This window comes from Pleurodeles waltl, chromosome 2_2 (genome assembly GCF_031143425.1).
Source record: "Pleurodeles waltl isolate 20211129_DDA chromosome 2_2, aPleWal1.hap1.20221129, whole genome shotgun sequence".
In the NCBI taxonomy this organism is placed as follows: Eukaryota; Metazoa; Chordata; class Amphibia; order Caudata; family Salamandridae; genus Pleurodeles; species Pleurodeles waltl.
The window spans coordinates 1,121,317,726-1,121,330,560 of NC_090439.1; the positions used below are offsets into that span (position 1 = coordinate 1,121,317,726).

General features: G+C 42.4%; 1 protein-coding gene across 3 annotated transcripts in view; it reads left to right on the forward strand.

Annotated features, from left to right (window-relative positions):
* RECQL4 (RecQ like helicase 4) overlaps positions 1-12,835 on the forward strand; it is a 235,129-nt gene that overhangs the window by 87,581 nt on the left and 134,713 nt on the right. For all 3 annotated transcript variants that reach the window (XM_069220936.1, XM_069220938.1, XM_069220937.1), the window contains exon 14: positions 3,568-3,756. In XM_069220936.1, the coding sequence (XP_069077037.1) occupies positions 3,568-3,756 (189 nt within the window). The remainder of the gene's footprint in view (positions 1-3,567; positions 3,757-12,835) is intronic.

Genomic DNA, 12,835 nt, shown 5'->3' on the forward strand with positions numbered 1-12,835 from the left:
CTTAAAAAAGAAAAATGCTAATTTTTAGTTGAAGAAATCGAGTATTTGGGTTATACCCTCTCTGAACATGGAGTAAAACCAATGAGGAAACTGTTGGATGCCATTGAAAAGGTTCCATCCCCCCAGGACAAAGAACAGCTGAGATCATTCATGGGTTTCATTGAGTACTACTCCAAATTCATATAGAATTTTGCTGATAAAACGGAGAGTATAAGAAAACTTTTACGAAAAGGGCAAAAGTTCCAATGGGGGGATGATCAGGAGTCAACTTTTCAAAACATAAAGAAAGAAATGTGTGAAGCTAAAGTGTTGGTACCTTTCAACCTTGAAGCTAAGTCTATTGTAACAGTAGATGCGAGTGCAATTGGTATAGGAGCGGTGCTTTCACAAACCTCTGATAAAGGAGAAGAGACTGTTGCTTTTGCGTCACGATCATTGACCAAATCTGAACGGAATTACTCGGTCATTGAAAAAGAGACATTGGCTGCATCATGGGGCATTGAGTATTTCAGAACTTACATTTGGGGACATAAGATAATGCTACGCACTGATCATAAACCATTGTTGAGGGTGCTGTTACCTGGGGGTGCCAACAAAGTGTCTCCACGTCTGGCGAGATTAGCTGCAAAGTTGCAGGAGTATCAGTTTACCATTGAATATATTCCTGGATGGCGTAATGTTCAGGCCGATTGCCTATCTCGTTTGCCTTTGAATTGGCAGGATGTAGATAAACAACGCATACAAGACTATGAGAGTGAAGGTGCTGTTGCAAGTGTTGAGGACGTGCTTGAATGCACTCAGGGTGTGGTGTCCCGTGAGGAGTGGTGTGAGGAAATGGAGAAAGATGAGGTGATGAGAGACGTTATTAATTTAATTATTAGTGGAGAAAGGAGAGAGAGTACATTAAATCCTCAGGTTCGACCCTATGCAAAAATTCTAGAGGAATTGTCTATTCTCACTAAGAGTATCGTGGTGAGGGGTGACAAGTTTGTTCCTCCGGTAGGTGTGAGATACAAACTGTTTTGGTTGGCTCACGAAGGCCATTTAGGGCAGACTTTAACGAAAAAAAGACTAAAGGAAAATTTTTGGTGGCCAGGGATTGATGGGGAAGTTTGCAATTGGGTTGAGAGGTGCGTTGATTGTATGGAGAGTGAAAAGAGACTGAAAGTGGGCAGACAAGCTTTATTGGGATCCATACCAGATCCTGGCATAGTGTGGCATACATTGTGCATGGATTTCATTGGACCTTTGAATGGTGTTCCATGGGACTTAAGATCTGCTTTAGTGATGATTGATGTGCATTCAAAATGGTTGACAGTCAAATTTTTGAAAGAGATTACTACTAGAACAACTATTAGGACAATGCAGGAAATATTTCATGAAGAAGGTTTTCCAACGAAACTCATTACGGATAATGGGACACAGTTAGTTTCCCATGAAATGGAACGTTTTCTTAAACAGACAGGAATACATCATTCCCGCACTGCATTGTACAATCCACAGGCCAATGGTATGGTAGAGAGGTGCAATCGGATGGTAAAGGGTGTTATCAACATGGCTGTAAGAAGTGGTAAGAATATACGTACCATGGTAGACGACCTTGTATGGGCGTATCGCACCACAGTGCACAGTGTTACAGGTAAAATTCCTTTTGAGGGGATGAGAGGCAGGATAGCATGTACAAAAGTTAACCCACCATGGTTGGTTTCAGTTTTAGAGGAAAGAGACGTGATACATAAGAATGGAGATACATCACGACCTCTTTGGGAAAATAATATTAAGAAGGGAGATTTGGTGAAAATTAGAGCAGTGAATACTGGAAATAGTTGCATGAAATTTCGGGGACCCTACTTAGTTAGAGATGTACATGAATTTCATGTTGTTTTGGAAAATGGTGAACGTTGGAATAAGAGGAAAGTAGCACTGTATTGCAAAAGGGATGGGAATGAAAGGAGGAAGTTGGGTTCTGAAAGATGGGTTTCTGATGAAAATAGTGGGTTTCTACTTACGAGTGATGAGGATATGTTAGATAAAGGAAGAGTGCGTATACAGGAGAGAGATTGTTTACAAAACGAATGCCAACAAGAGATAGAGTTGGAGACACATACAGATATGAGTAAAGAAATTGTTCAAAACAAAAGAGTAGGGTTAAGATCTCGTAAACCACCAAGTTATTTACGGGATTATGTTGAGTGAAGTTGTCTTTAAGTTATACTATTGATGTTTATCTTGTACATAGTTTTTAAGTTATAAGGAATTTGTGCATGTCATTCATTGTTTGCAAAGGGGGTGGATATGTTGTGTTATGGAATTCTCGACATACGTGCGTATGTCGAGAATTCTACATTCGAGAGAAAGACGGTTGGAAGATACGGGAAAGGACGGAAGACGGAGGTGGGCGAGGGAGCGTTTCTGTGCTGCGCTGTTGCGGTATTTATCTGAATAAACATTTTACAACAACATTTCCTCGGGAGCAACTATCGTTATTACAACATGTTATATATATTTTATTTTAAGAACTTTAAGGATGGTGGAGAGATTCTGGAAACTGACCTATGTTTCTGTAGGTAACCTCAATCACCTTCCCTTCTCTTTAGCACTTTTCATGTATGCCACTGCCACGGAATGTTTTTAATTGTACTATTGAAGAGTAAAACTGATTCATTGTTTAATTGGGTAGTTGTCCTAGCACATTTTTTTAAAATCCTCAGGACTATTCACACCATAAATCAATTACAGAAAATAGCAGCTTTCTAATGTGCTGTACATGAGGGGATAGCACCTATCGCCATGTGCCATTCATTTTAGTCTGGGTGATGCTAAACATTTTTTCTGACCATTATCAATAAGTTGTTTGTTGGACCTTTGTATTTTCTCTCCATGTCGGTTTCGTTTTTCCTCTTGGCCTGTACCCTGCTCCCTCGACTGCTGTGTCCCATTCTCTATACATCTTTGTCACTTCCACTGTCCATCGTTCTGACTCACTCCCTCCACTCATGTGGACCCATCACTTCGCATGGATATCCTAGCCCTGCCACCTGTGTCCCACTTCCTCCTCCTAATCCCTTCATGTGTCTGTCTCTTGCCACCCGTTTATCTAACTTCCTTCCTTCAGTTTTTTAGCTCCATCTTCTCTGGCCCTTGTGACCTGCCCCATGTGCCACACTTCCACTACTTCTTGTGTCTTACTTTGTGCTCTAGTGTTACACCTGATGCTCTGATATTTTGCCCCTGCCTGGCGTTCTGGACACTGCCCCTGTGTTCTGACCCTGCTCCCTGTATCCGTCTCCCTCAGTCACTGCCCTCGCTCCCTCTGCCCCGGGCCCTCCGTCCTATTTCCTCTTCAGTTTCTTTCTTCCTCCTATTTGGCTTTTTTTTCCCTTATGTGCTTTTCTCTCCATCATGCCCTCCCTGACTACTTTTTCTGTCTGTGAAGCTGGACTACCTAAAGTTCCATGTTTGGTTGCTGTCCTTCCATCTGCAGGTGAAGCAAAGGTGGGCTTGTATTTGGGGTTTTGTTCATGAGTTACAGATGTTCATCTGTTCCTCCACGTCTTGTGTGTGCAGGTGAAACAAGGGTCTGTGCATGTGCTCCTGCTCTCACCAGAGGCTCTGGTTGGTGGAGGGTTCTCCGGATCGAGTTGCCTCCCGCCAGCTGATCAACTCCCTCCTGTGGCTTTCGCATGCATCGATGAAGCTCACTGTGTCTCTGAATGGTCCCACAACTTCCGTCCTTGTTACCTGCGCCTCTGTAAGGTATGAAGAGCAGATTGTTCCAATGGCCGTCACTATGCAGCACTCTTCAGACTGTTCTCTTCTCAAGCTAGTATGGGCATTGATCAGATTGCCATTTATTAATTCCTAGGTAACTAACGTTCCATCTTACTGTAAGCACACCAGCCTTTTGACAATACTGTCTAGAATATTGTAATTCGCACCGCCCTTACTGCAGTCCCCTCAATAGAATATTTTTGTTCCCCTTCACATCCTTCAGCGTAGTGTTGCCTGCCCATAATAACTACAGATCACCCATAGCTTAATGCTAACAGCCGAAGCTCAGAATATTCACCTTATTTAATTGTATCGGAGCCAACTAGCTCTGGTTAAGGGATATCCATCCACCCTAATCTCACAGCATCCCTATGAGGCTCACTGTCTTATGATAATAGCCTTCTTTTAGTCACCTGCAGTCGCTTCTCCTGCTCCCAACCCAGAAGACAATCCGTTTGGAAATATTACTTATTTTTAATCCTTGGTGTGCCTCATAGATACCTTTGTGCGATTCATAAGTATTAAACATCTGATGTTCAGAGAGAACCATATCTTTTCAAAAGACATCAACATCTAAACAATTTGCATAAACACAAAAAGATTGAGAGTCGTTTTTGTCTCATTTTGAAAGTCAAATGATTAGAGTGGGGCCGGATTGGAAGCAAACATGTTAGGGAGAAGTTTTACAGTTACTTTACAGTAGAAACTGTCCCAGGTTTCCTAGATTGCAGTGCAGAGTCAGACCGTTTGAATGGATCAGAGAAAGAAATTCATCTTGATTACAGTTCGCCTATCCAGTGTTGTACCTTTACTGTGAACATAGGAGTGTTATTTGTGAACGTATTGGGAATACCTGGGTGCAGAACGTGCACTAGAATTAGGTAAACATTATGGGCCTGATTACAACTTTGGAGGAGGTGTCCCAAAAGTGACGGTAAAGTGACGGATATACCACCAGCCGTATTACGAGTCAATTATATCCTATGGAACTCATCCGTAACTTCTTTTCAGCCCTGATTTTCTTTTGCTTCTTTTTTGAGTCAGAATAAAGACAATCATGGATGGTAGAGTTTTGGGCTGTTCTAGAAGTACTCTATCTACAGATCTGAGATAGGGGAATGTTTGTCATCGGCGAATCTGTAGGTACCTTGTCTTCTGTAGAGTGAGCTGTAGACCTACCTGGAACGGGTCTGTTGGCTTTCTAACAGCACCAGTGCGGCTGTGGAGTAGTCCGAGGAAGACCAACCTGTGTGTATGGATTCAGAATTAACAAAGAGTGGGTTGGATATTCTAATGGATTATGTTTAGTCAAGGCAGTACCCATTGGCTCTGTTGAAACATTCGTGTAGCACAACATCTTTGCTAGCGAGCAATGAGTGCCAAAACATTATGGTGGAGAAATTAAGTGTATAAATTAATCTAGAATAACCTTCAGAATTGAATATGTGTGTGCGTTCGCAGAGGAAGCATGATTATGGAAGGCTCTTAAAAATGTCATGGGAACAGAGGATCTGCACTTGATGTTCTGTCTTAGGTAATGACAGTATGCATACCGCTTCTAAGACCTACGTTGAAGAGTAGATTAAAGTATTAGTTCAGTTGGAGAGCCTGTCAGTTTAGGAAAAACTGTATTTGATTTCCAGGCAGAAAGATCTTCTCATGGGAGCGGGGGGATGCATTTCAAACTCTCCCTTAAATTTGTAGTCAATGAGCAGTTAAAAAGAATAGCTACAAAGGACATTTTTGTTAGCCTGTGCAGCTGTTAAATAAACTTTAATGATATGAAATTGGTAGCCAAATGAAAGCGATCAAGCATTACTATCTCCTCTTGGGACCTCTTTGTGATTAATCAGTTTGTTTCTTCATGCACCAAATGCAGAATATTTTCCTTTGAAAGTTCATGAAGATCTTGTTGCGCAATTTTTATCCTCTGTTAGAAGGCTTGTGCAGCCTGGTGGCCGACTGAAATGACTATAAAGGACGCAGTCATGACGATCCAGTTCAAGAACTGTCTTGTGTGTGTAGTATTCACCCAACTCAGTCTGCAACACATTGTATGGTTCCTCAGACAGACATAGGTTTGGATGCCACAATTTTCTTGCCCAATGTGGTTCGATAAGAATCATGCTTCCCTTAAATTGTTTAAGCTATGCAATGTGTTTTTTTTAGAAATAACTTAATTGGGGAAAGGCATAGATCAGGGTGTCTGGCCATCTTAAAAGTATTCCTGCAGTTTCTTGGATGTTTGCATTTTTTATTCCAAAGCAAAAATATCAAATAGTCAAATCTTCCAATGGGTGAGCATTCCTGCCAATATTTTTTATTGTCTAAATAAGTCCTGCTTGTGAAAGCTCCACACATACCAGCTGCTTTCACATTTTGGCTGTCTGTGATTGACTGCTTTGATCTACACGTTTTATTTTTCAGTCAATTCCATTTGGCTTGATAGTCCCCTTTTTATCTTTGCATTTTTAATAGCACAAACATGACTCAAGGGCACTTGAGCACCTTACAATGGAACCAGACTACGATAAGTTGGCAAAATAAGACTAAGTGAGCCAAGTCCGATATTCTTCAAACCTGGTTCCGCATGTACTAAATTTGACAGGTCTAGCCACTAAGCCACATCTCCCACGTAATGTCCAGTTGTGACTTTTTTTAATGATTGCTTTAATAAGATAGAGAGAAGGAATTACTTTTGAGGTAGATTTTGTTGTAGTAATGCAATCCTATAAAGTGCACCATAGATCCACAACATAGTGGCCTGGACAGAGAAAACAAAGCCAACTACGCAGACTTTTTGGAACCAGGGCACTTACGAAGAAGAGCATGAGCTGATCTCAAAGTTTTTGTTGGAGAGTAATGTTGAAATTTAGCTCGCAGGTAACATGGACAAAGTGAATCAAAAAAGCTCTGCATGTCCAAAAAAAGAAAGAAAAGAGATTTGAACATAGTTCTTTTCTGAATCAGTCGCAAATGTAAAGCATCCAGTCCAGATTATGAAGAAAAATCTTGTGGTTTCTGAAGGCTCAGCTTTGCTGCTGCATTTTGAATTTATGTCAGCCGATGCACAGAAAAACAGTTGAAATAATCCAGGCAGCGAAGAAGGGTCATCTGGATCACTAGATGTCTTCTGGGATATGGTATAGAAGGCAAACTTTCTGCAGCAGTCTCACGAGGGGGGGAGCACAATGCTGAAGCTGATTAACCTGAGCAGTGAGCAAGCGGTTGAATCTGTAATGACCCCCTAAGGGGTGAACAGTTTGTAATGTAGTAGCCAGTTCAGGAGGACAAAAGGTGATCGAAAGGCTGTGTGAGGTACTATGACAGGAGTCAGAAGGACATCCATTTTATCTGAATTAAAATTTAAGGGTTTATCTGCTACCTAGTGTGCTATTTGGAGCATACCTTCCTGAAACTTAGCTGGAGCACAGAGAGAGAAATTGTCCAGTGAGACAGGTAATTGAGTGTCTTCTGCACAACAAAAAAAAATCAGAATCCAAAAGAGCGTATGAGTTCAGCCAAATGGCAAACGTAGATGTTGAAGAGACTTGGACTAACTGAGGATACCTATGGGACATCCACAAACTTTGAGTGATACAGTGGCAAGTGAACAGATTGGACTATTGAATGCAGATAGGATTTGATCCAGTTCAAATCAGATCCATAAATATCAATTTCAATAAGACTTTTAATGAGTCTTGCATTTGACACCCTAATGAAAGCAGCTGTCAAGACTTGTGAAAGTTGAGTAGATGTATTACCATTGCCGGCTAGCATTTAAAGGTCATCCAGGATGGATACCAAAGCACATTCCATACTGTATCCTGAATGAAATCCCACTGAATGCTGCCAAAATTGGCTTGGTTTCAAGGAAGATGAAAGTTGCTTATTGATGGCTTTTTCCCTTTGCTTACCTGAGAATATAGAAGGAATACAACTCTGCAATTGCTTAGTCAACTGTGATCTGCAGTAGGGCTTTTTGGTTGCAAACATAAAGCTTTCTTCCATGCTAAAGGGATCCCTTCCAGATAGAGGGAATAATTGTAGATTGCCAGCAGATGTGGACAAAGAATGCTCCATTCATATTTCGAGACTGACTGTGGAATCGAGTCTGATGGCAAGCCAGGAGAGATTGACCAAAACCAGACCCCAGAGTTTATCCAAAGATAATAGCTCAAACTTCTTCCAGGAAAATCCTTGCAGGAACAGGCCCACTGTAGCTGAAGCTAGCGCCTGCTGGCAGTTTTATTATTTATTTTTTAAACCAGTGATGATCTAGAAATCTTATCACTGAAGAAGTTAGAGAAGTTATTAAAAAGGACTTGTGAGTGCTCAAATGTGGAAGCCAAGCAATCAGGAGAAGTCACAGATTTGACAATTTCAAAAACGTACTTTGTCTAATTACGCTACTCCAGAATTTCATTTGCAAATAATTCAGCCTTTTATAGTAATGTCTTATGTGCATTTATATAGTTAATCCTAACTGAGGGGTCAAATTTGGTGCGCCATTTGCATGCCAGTCTTTTGCACCCACATTCACCCTTTTCTAATGAATCATAGAACTACTGAGCCATCGGACGAGTTTGCCTAATTTTATAGGGTGCCATAGGCATGTCCACATCCAGTACTGTGAAAATCTTTTCTTGCAATTTGTTATATGCAGCATCAGTGTAAATAGCCCAGGCCTTGTAAACGTTTGCAATGAAAAAATTGGGGAATTCCTGCAACAGGAGTTTACCCCTGTATTGTATATCCTTCACAACTGCTTTATCTTGGATATCTTCTCCCATCCTATAATCGAGGACTATATCCAATTCAATCATAAGGTGGTCATTCCAAACTAATGGTTAAAAAAAAATCATTAATTCAACCCTGATGTTGTAGTCCACAAAAAGCAGCGAACAAGAATACTGGAGCAGAAGTGGAGCAAGAAAGTCAGGTAAAGCATCTGCAAAATACGTTTCAGTTCAGTTTCAGAACAAAGGATTCCACCCTAAACTATTTTAGCCGTCTGCACTATAGTAAATTCCAGTAATTCTGCCTTAAAAAAACGAATTGAGGTCTAGAGGCTTTACCTTAAGATGTTCTTTTAAACTAATAGCTAAGCCTCCCCATTTATTGGCACAATTTGACAAATGAATAACCTTAAAGCCTGGTGGACAGGTTGAAGCAATATCTGGTAGCGATGAGTCATTTGTCCTGGTTTACGTATAAATTGAAGGTCTAGCTTAGAGGAAATTAAAAAGAAAGAAAAGAAAGAGGGTATTGGAGAGAAATACATTTTACCATCAACTTAGTGTTGACAAGGCTAGCTTTTAATCATGATCCCTTCTTACCCGTGGTGGTAGGTAAAACGTGTTTTAAGAATTTGATATTTTGTGACCAGACTATAATGATTCACTGTGAACTCAAGTTTTGAATTGAGGTCCGCAGCAGTAGGGTCAATCATGTCAAATATCTGTAGTAGGCCAGGGTCAGCCCACTCTTTCCTGATGTCCAGCAGCCTATTTGGTGAATAAATGTATTCCTTGGTCTCTAGGAGGTGAATCTGGAAGCATGGCAGGCCCTGTGCGTAGATGGGCACAGGCAGGTTTGCCGTCCTACACCACCTTCACCATCCCAGCACATTGAGGCCTTGTATGACTAGAACACCAACAAAAATGGCTGCCAGCTGCATTGCACCTCTAGTAGGAAAAATAGTGATGCTTGGCTGGTGGATACTCCACAACAGCTAAACTCTGTAGGAAGCTGGCTATCTATTTAGTATACCGAATGTAAGGGGACACTATACAGATAGTCCAGCATTTATTGCACACACACACACAGCCAGTAAGCAAGACACACTCAATAAAGAAATCCAACACCAAGTTATAAAAACAGCACTGATTTCTTTATGAATTTAGACACCAAGATCATTGTAATCGGGTAAGTACTTTTCAAGTTATCTGTTTTTAAGTCACAATAAAATGCACTTATACTGTGGGCTCTAGGGGTAATGCTATCCTCTGAGGAATAAACATATACTGCATAGGGTCACTTAGCAGCGACTTACAGGACTGTTCTCCTGTACTTAAGGTGAATATGGAGCAAGGTCCAAGGCAGCACGAACAGATCACCTTGGGTCGCAGTGGGGTGCCTGGGTGCAAAGGGGGCGTTTCTGCATCATGTGCCCTGTTCACTTTGAATGGAAACTGTCTTTGGAAAAGAGGCTGCAAGCAGGGACAGGAGGGGGACAGTCTGTCTGAACCTGAAGGAGTGCTGAGGTCTGGAGCATGCAGGGACACGTTGGTCCACTCAAACTAAGGCTGGCAGGCTTGTGTGCAGTGGTGCTTTGTCTGGCAGGGTTGTGCTACTGAAGACTCTTGCAGTTCTCGGTCCCTGCAGAAAGAGGCTGCAGCCGGCGACTGGAGGACCAGTCTGGCCAAACCCAAGCGTGGGCTCAGCTTTTGAGGATCTCAGGACTCCGTTGGCACCGTCACCTCCTATGGACTTGCACTGTCGAGCTCAGTTGCAGGGGTGCTTTGAGGCGTCTGTTGGCAGCGGCCAGAGCCTCGCTCTGTGTCTTAGGGACCTGGTGAAGAGGGGAAACAGGTCAGTGGGGCCACTCTCGATGCTTGCCTTGTGGATCTTGACATCCCTCGATGGTAGGTATTCTTTTGTGCTGTTGGAATCCAGATTGGACCACCAACAATCCTTGGTTGCTGCAAGGGATCCAGTACCTTGGGTAAAGGTGTAGGGAGACTCTGCGAAGGGTCAGCATCTCGGGACTTCGGTGAAGTGGTGGGGCTGAGCGTCAAACAAATCCAAGGGTGCTGGGGGCCTAAGGCTCCCTTTGAACCCCACCCTCAAACAAAATTGTGTACGTGTAAAGCGCACATACTCCCTAGGGACATGTGTGCGCTACATGGCACTTTTAAAAATGCATTTTTAAAATTGCACATGGTTACCAACAAATTGGATTTGGTGGTAATTGCATTTCCTAAATGCCCAATTCGCATTTAGGAAACACTGTTCCAGAACCTGAATTACCAAGGTAAAGTTATGGTCACTGTTACAATGCTGAGAATATTGCACAGTGGAATGCGCATGCACCTGCCAGTAGATGCTGCATAAGTGACATGACTCTCTCCCGTAGCCCTCCCAGTGTCAGTCTGCGAGAGCCAGCAGGACAACAGTGCACAGCCGGCACCAGGAGGTGACCTCCAGGTGCGCAGGAACCAAAAGCACAGACACTTACATCACAATTGTGCTTGTACCATAGGATAGATGAGAATGTGAGTACTGTGCCAGGTCTATCTGCCTTCCCCAGCCAAAGCACTGAAGCATCCTTGGTCACAAGGAACTGAGAAAAGAATCTTGTTTCTGTCACAGCTGCCGTCTCCTACGGGACTGGCATTGGTAACATAAAATTCAAGGCAGAACTTCACTCGTCACTTCTGTCAGTTCCATTATTTAAAGACAACCTACTGACAAATAAATGGAGCATGTGCTGTGATTTTCCTGGTGGATAGCTAAGGGAAATTTTGCACTTGCTGCAGAGTTCTCAGTTATTTATCTCATGTGCCATGTTTTCATATTCCTGCGCTCTGCCAGGCCGGCAAAACGGCTCAGTGTGTTCAATGCTGGCTTTCCACATCTCTTGTGACAAGCAGGTCACAAGTCTGAGCCCTGAGAAGGCCAGCTCAATCTTCCATCCTTGCCAGGATTTTAAATTGAGTGCTTTTAAATTGTGTTATATTAACAATTGTTAGTGCAGTATTAAGTGCTTTATGAAGTTATCATTAGCAAAACCTCTAGGCCTAGCATTTCCTTTTCTAAATGAAGTACTTCTGCATTGATTGGATGATTTTATGTGTGTGATCGCACAGAATGGTGTTTGAGGAATGTGAGAATGAGTCAAGGGGTGGATGAATAGTTGGATGAGTACATGGGTGAATGAGTCAGTGATTGTATGGGTTCATTGATCAATGAGTGAGTTCATGGAGGAGTGGATGCATCATTGACTAGGTAAGTGAGCGTGTGAGTTATTAAATAGGAGGATGAATGCATGGATGTATAGCTAGATGAATGGGTGAGTGAGGCCATAGATGGATTCGTGAGCGCATGGATTGCTGAGGGGAGGGTGCTTGGAGTTATAGCCTCTGAGACCATTTAAAACCACTGTGTTGCTGACAGGGTGATGCTGTCCACTCCTGTTGATGCTGCTCATTCACTTCCATGGACATGCCTTTTTTCAATAATCCATGTACCCGGTCAGTTACTAATTTATCCATCTACAAAGTCAGTCATCCATCCACCCATTGACAAGTTAGTGGATAGTGAATTTGGGGTAGCAGAGTGCCTCGCCAACGTAGTCATAGAGTGCATTGAGCAATTTTAATTCATTGGGTGGTAAATAATGAGAAAAGGGAGTGAAAGTCCACGGAAGAGAGGGAGCGAAGGGCCTTAAACCCTTCTTCCTAGAGCTTTGCTGTAATAGAACATTGTAAATGGTTCCTAAAAATAGCTGCATTACCCCCCCCCCCCCGCCCCGCGCCCCCCCATCCTTGGGACATTTCCTCTTGCAGGAAGAATGTACATCAAAAGTAGTCTGCAATAAATCAATAAATCCATTGTAAGTCATTGACTGAGAGCATGTTTTTGATAGTACTTTCTGAAGATCACACACTATGAGTGAAAGGATAGGACGCTCGTTATCCACGACTAGAAGGATGTTCCAGGGATTAGCCAGTAGACCCTCGCATAGGTAAGAAGATCTGGTATGAGGGGGAAATGGTAAGTCTTGACGAAACAAGGGGTACACTTTGGGATCACATCATAAACAGACAGTTACCAAAAAGTTGGAAACACTTCATTGTACTCAAAGATTGTGGCATGTGTGGAAAGGTAGGGTTAAAATCACAGGGCAGATTAGTAAAGTCACAGCAAGGCTTTCCTTGCCAAACCAGGACTTCCAACCTGACAGCAATACATAATACTATGCTGATCTCTGGCTCAGTGGTAAAGTATCATATATGTAAAATCAGTATTGCAGATGAAGTGCATACTGTGTCCTGCATTG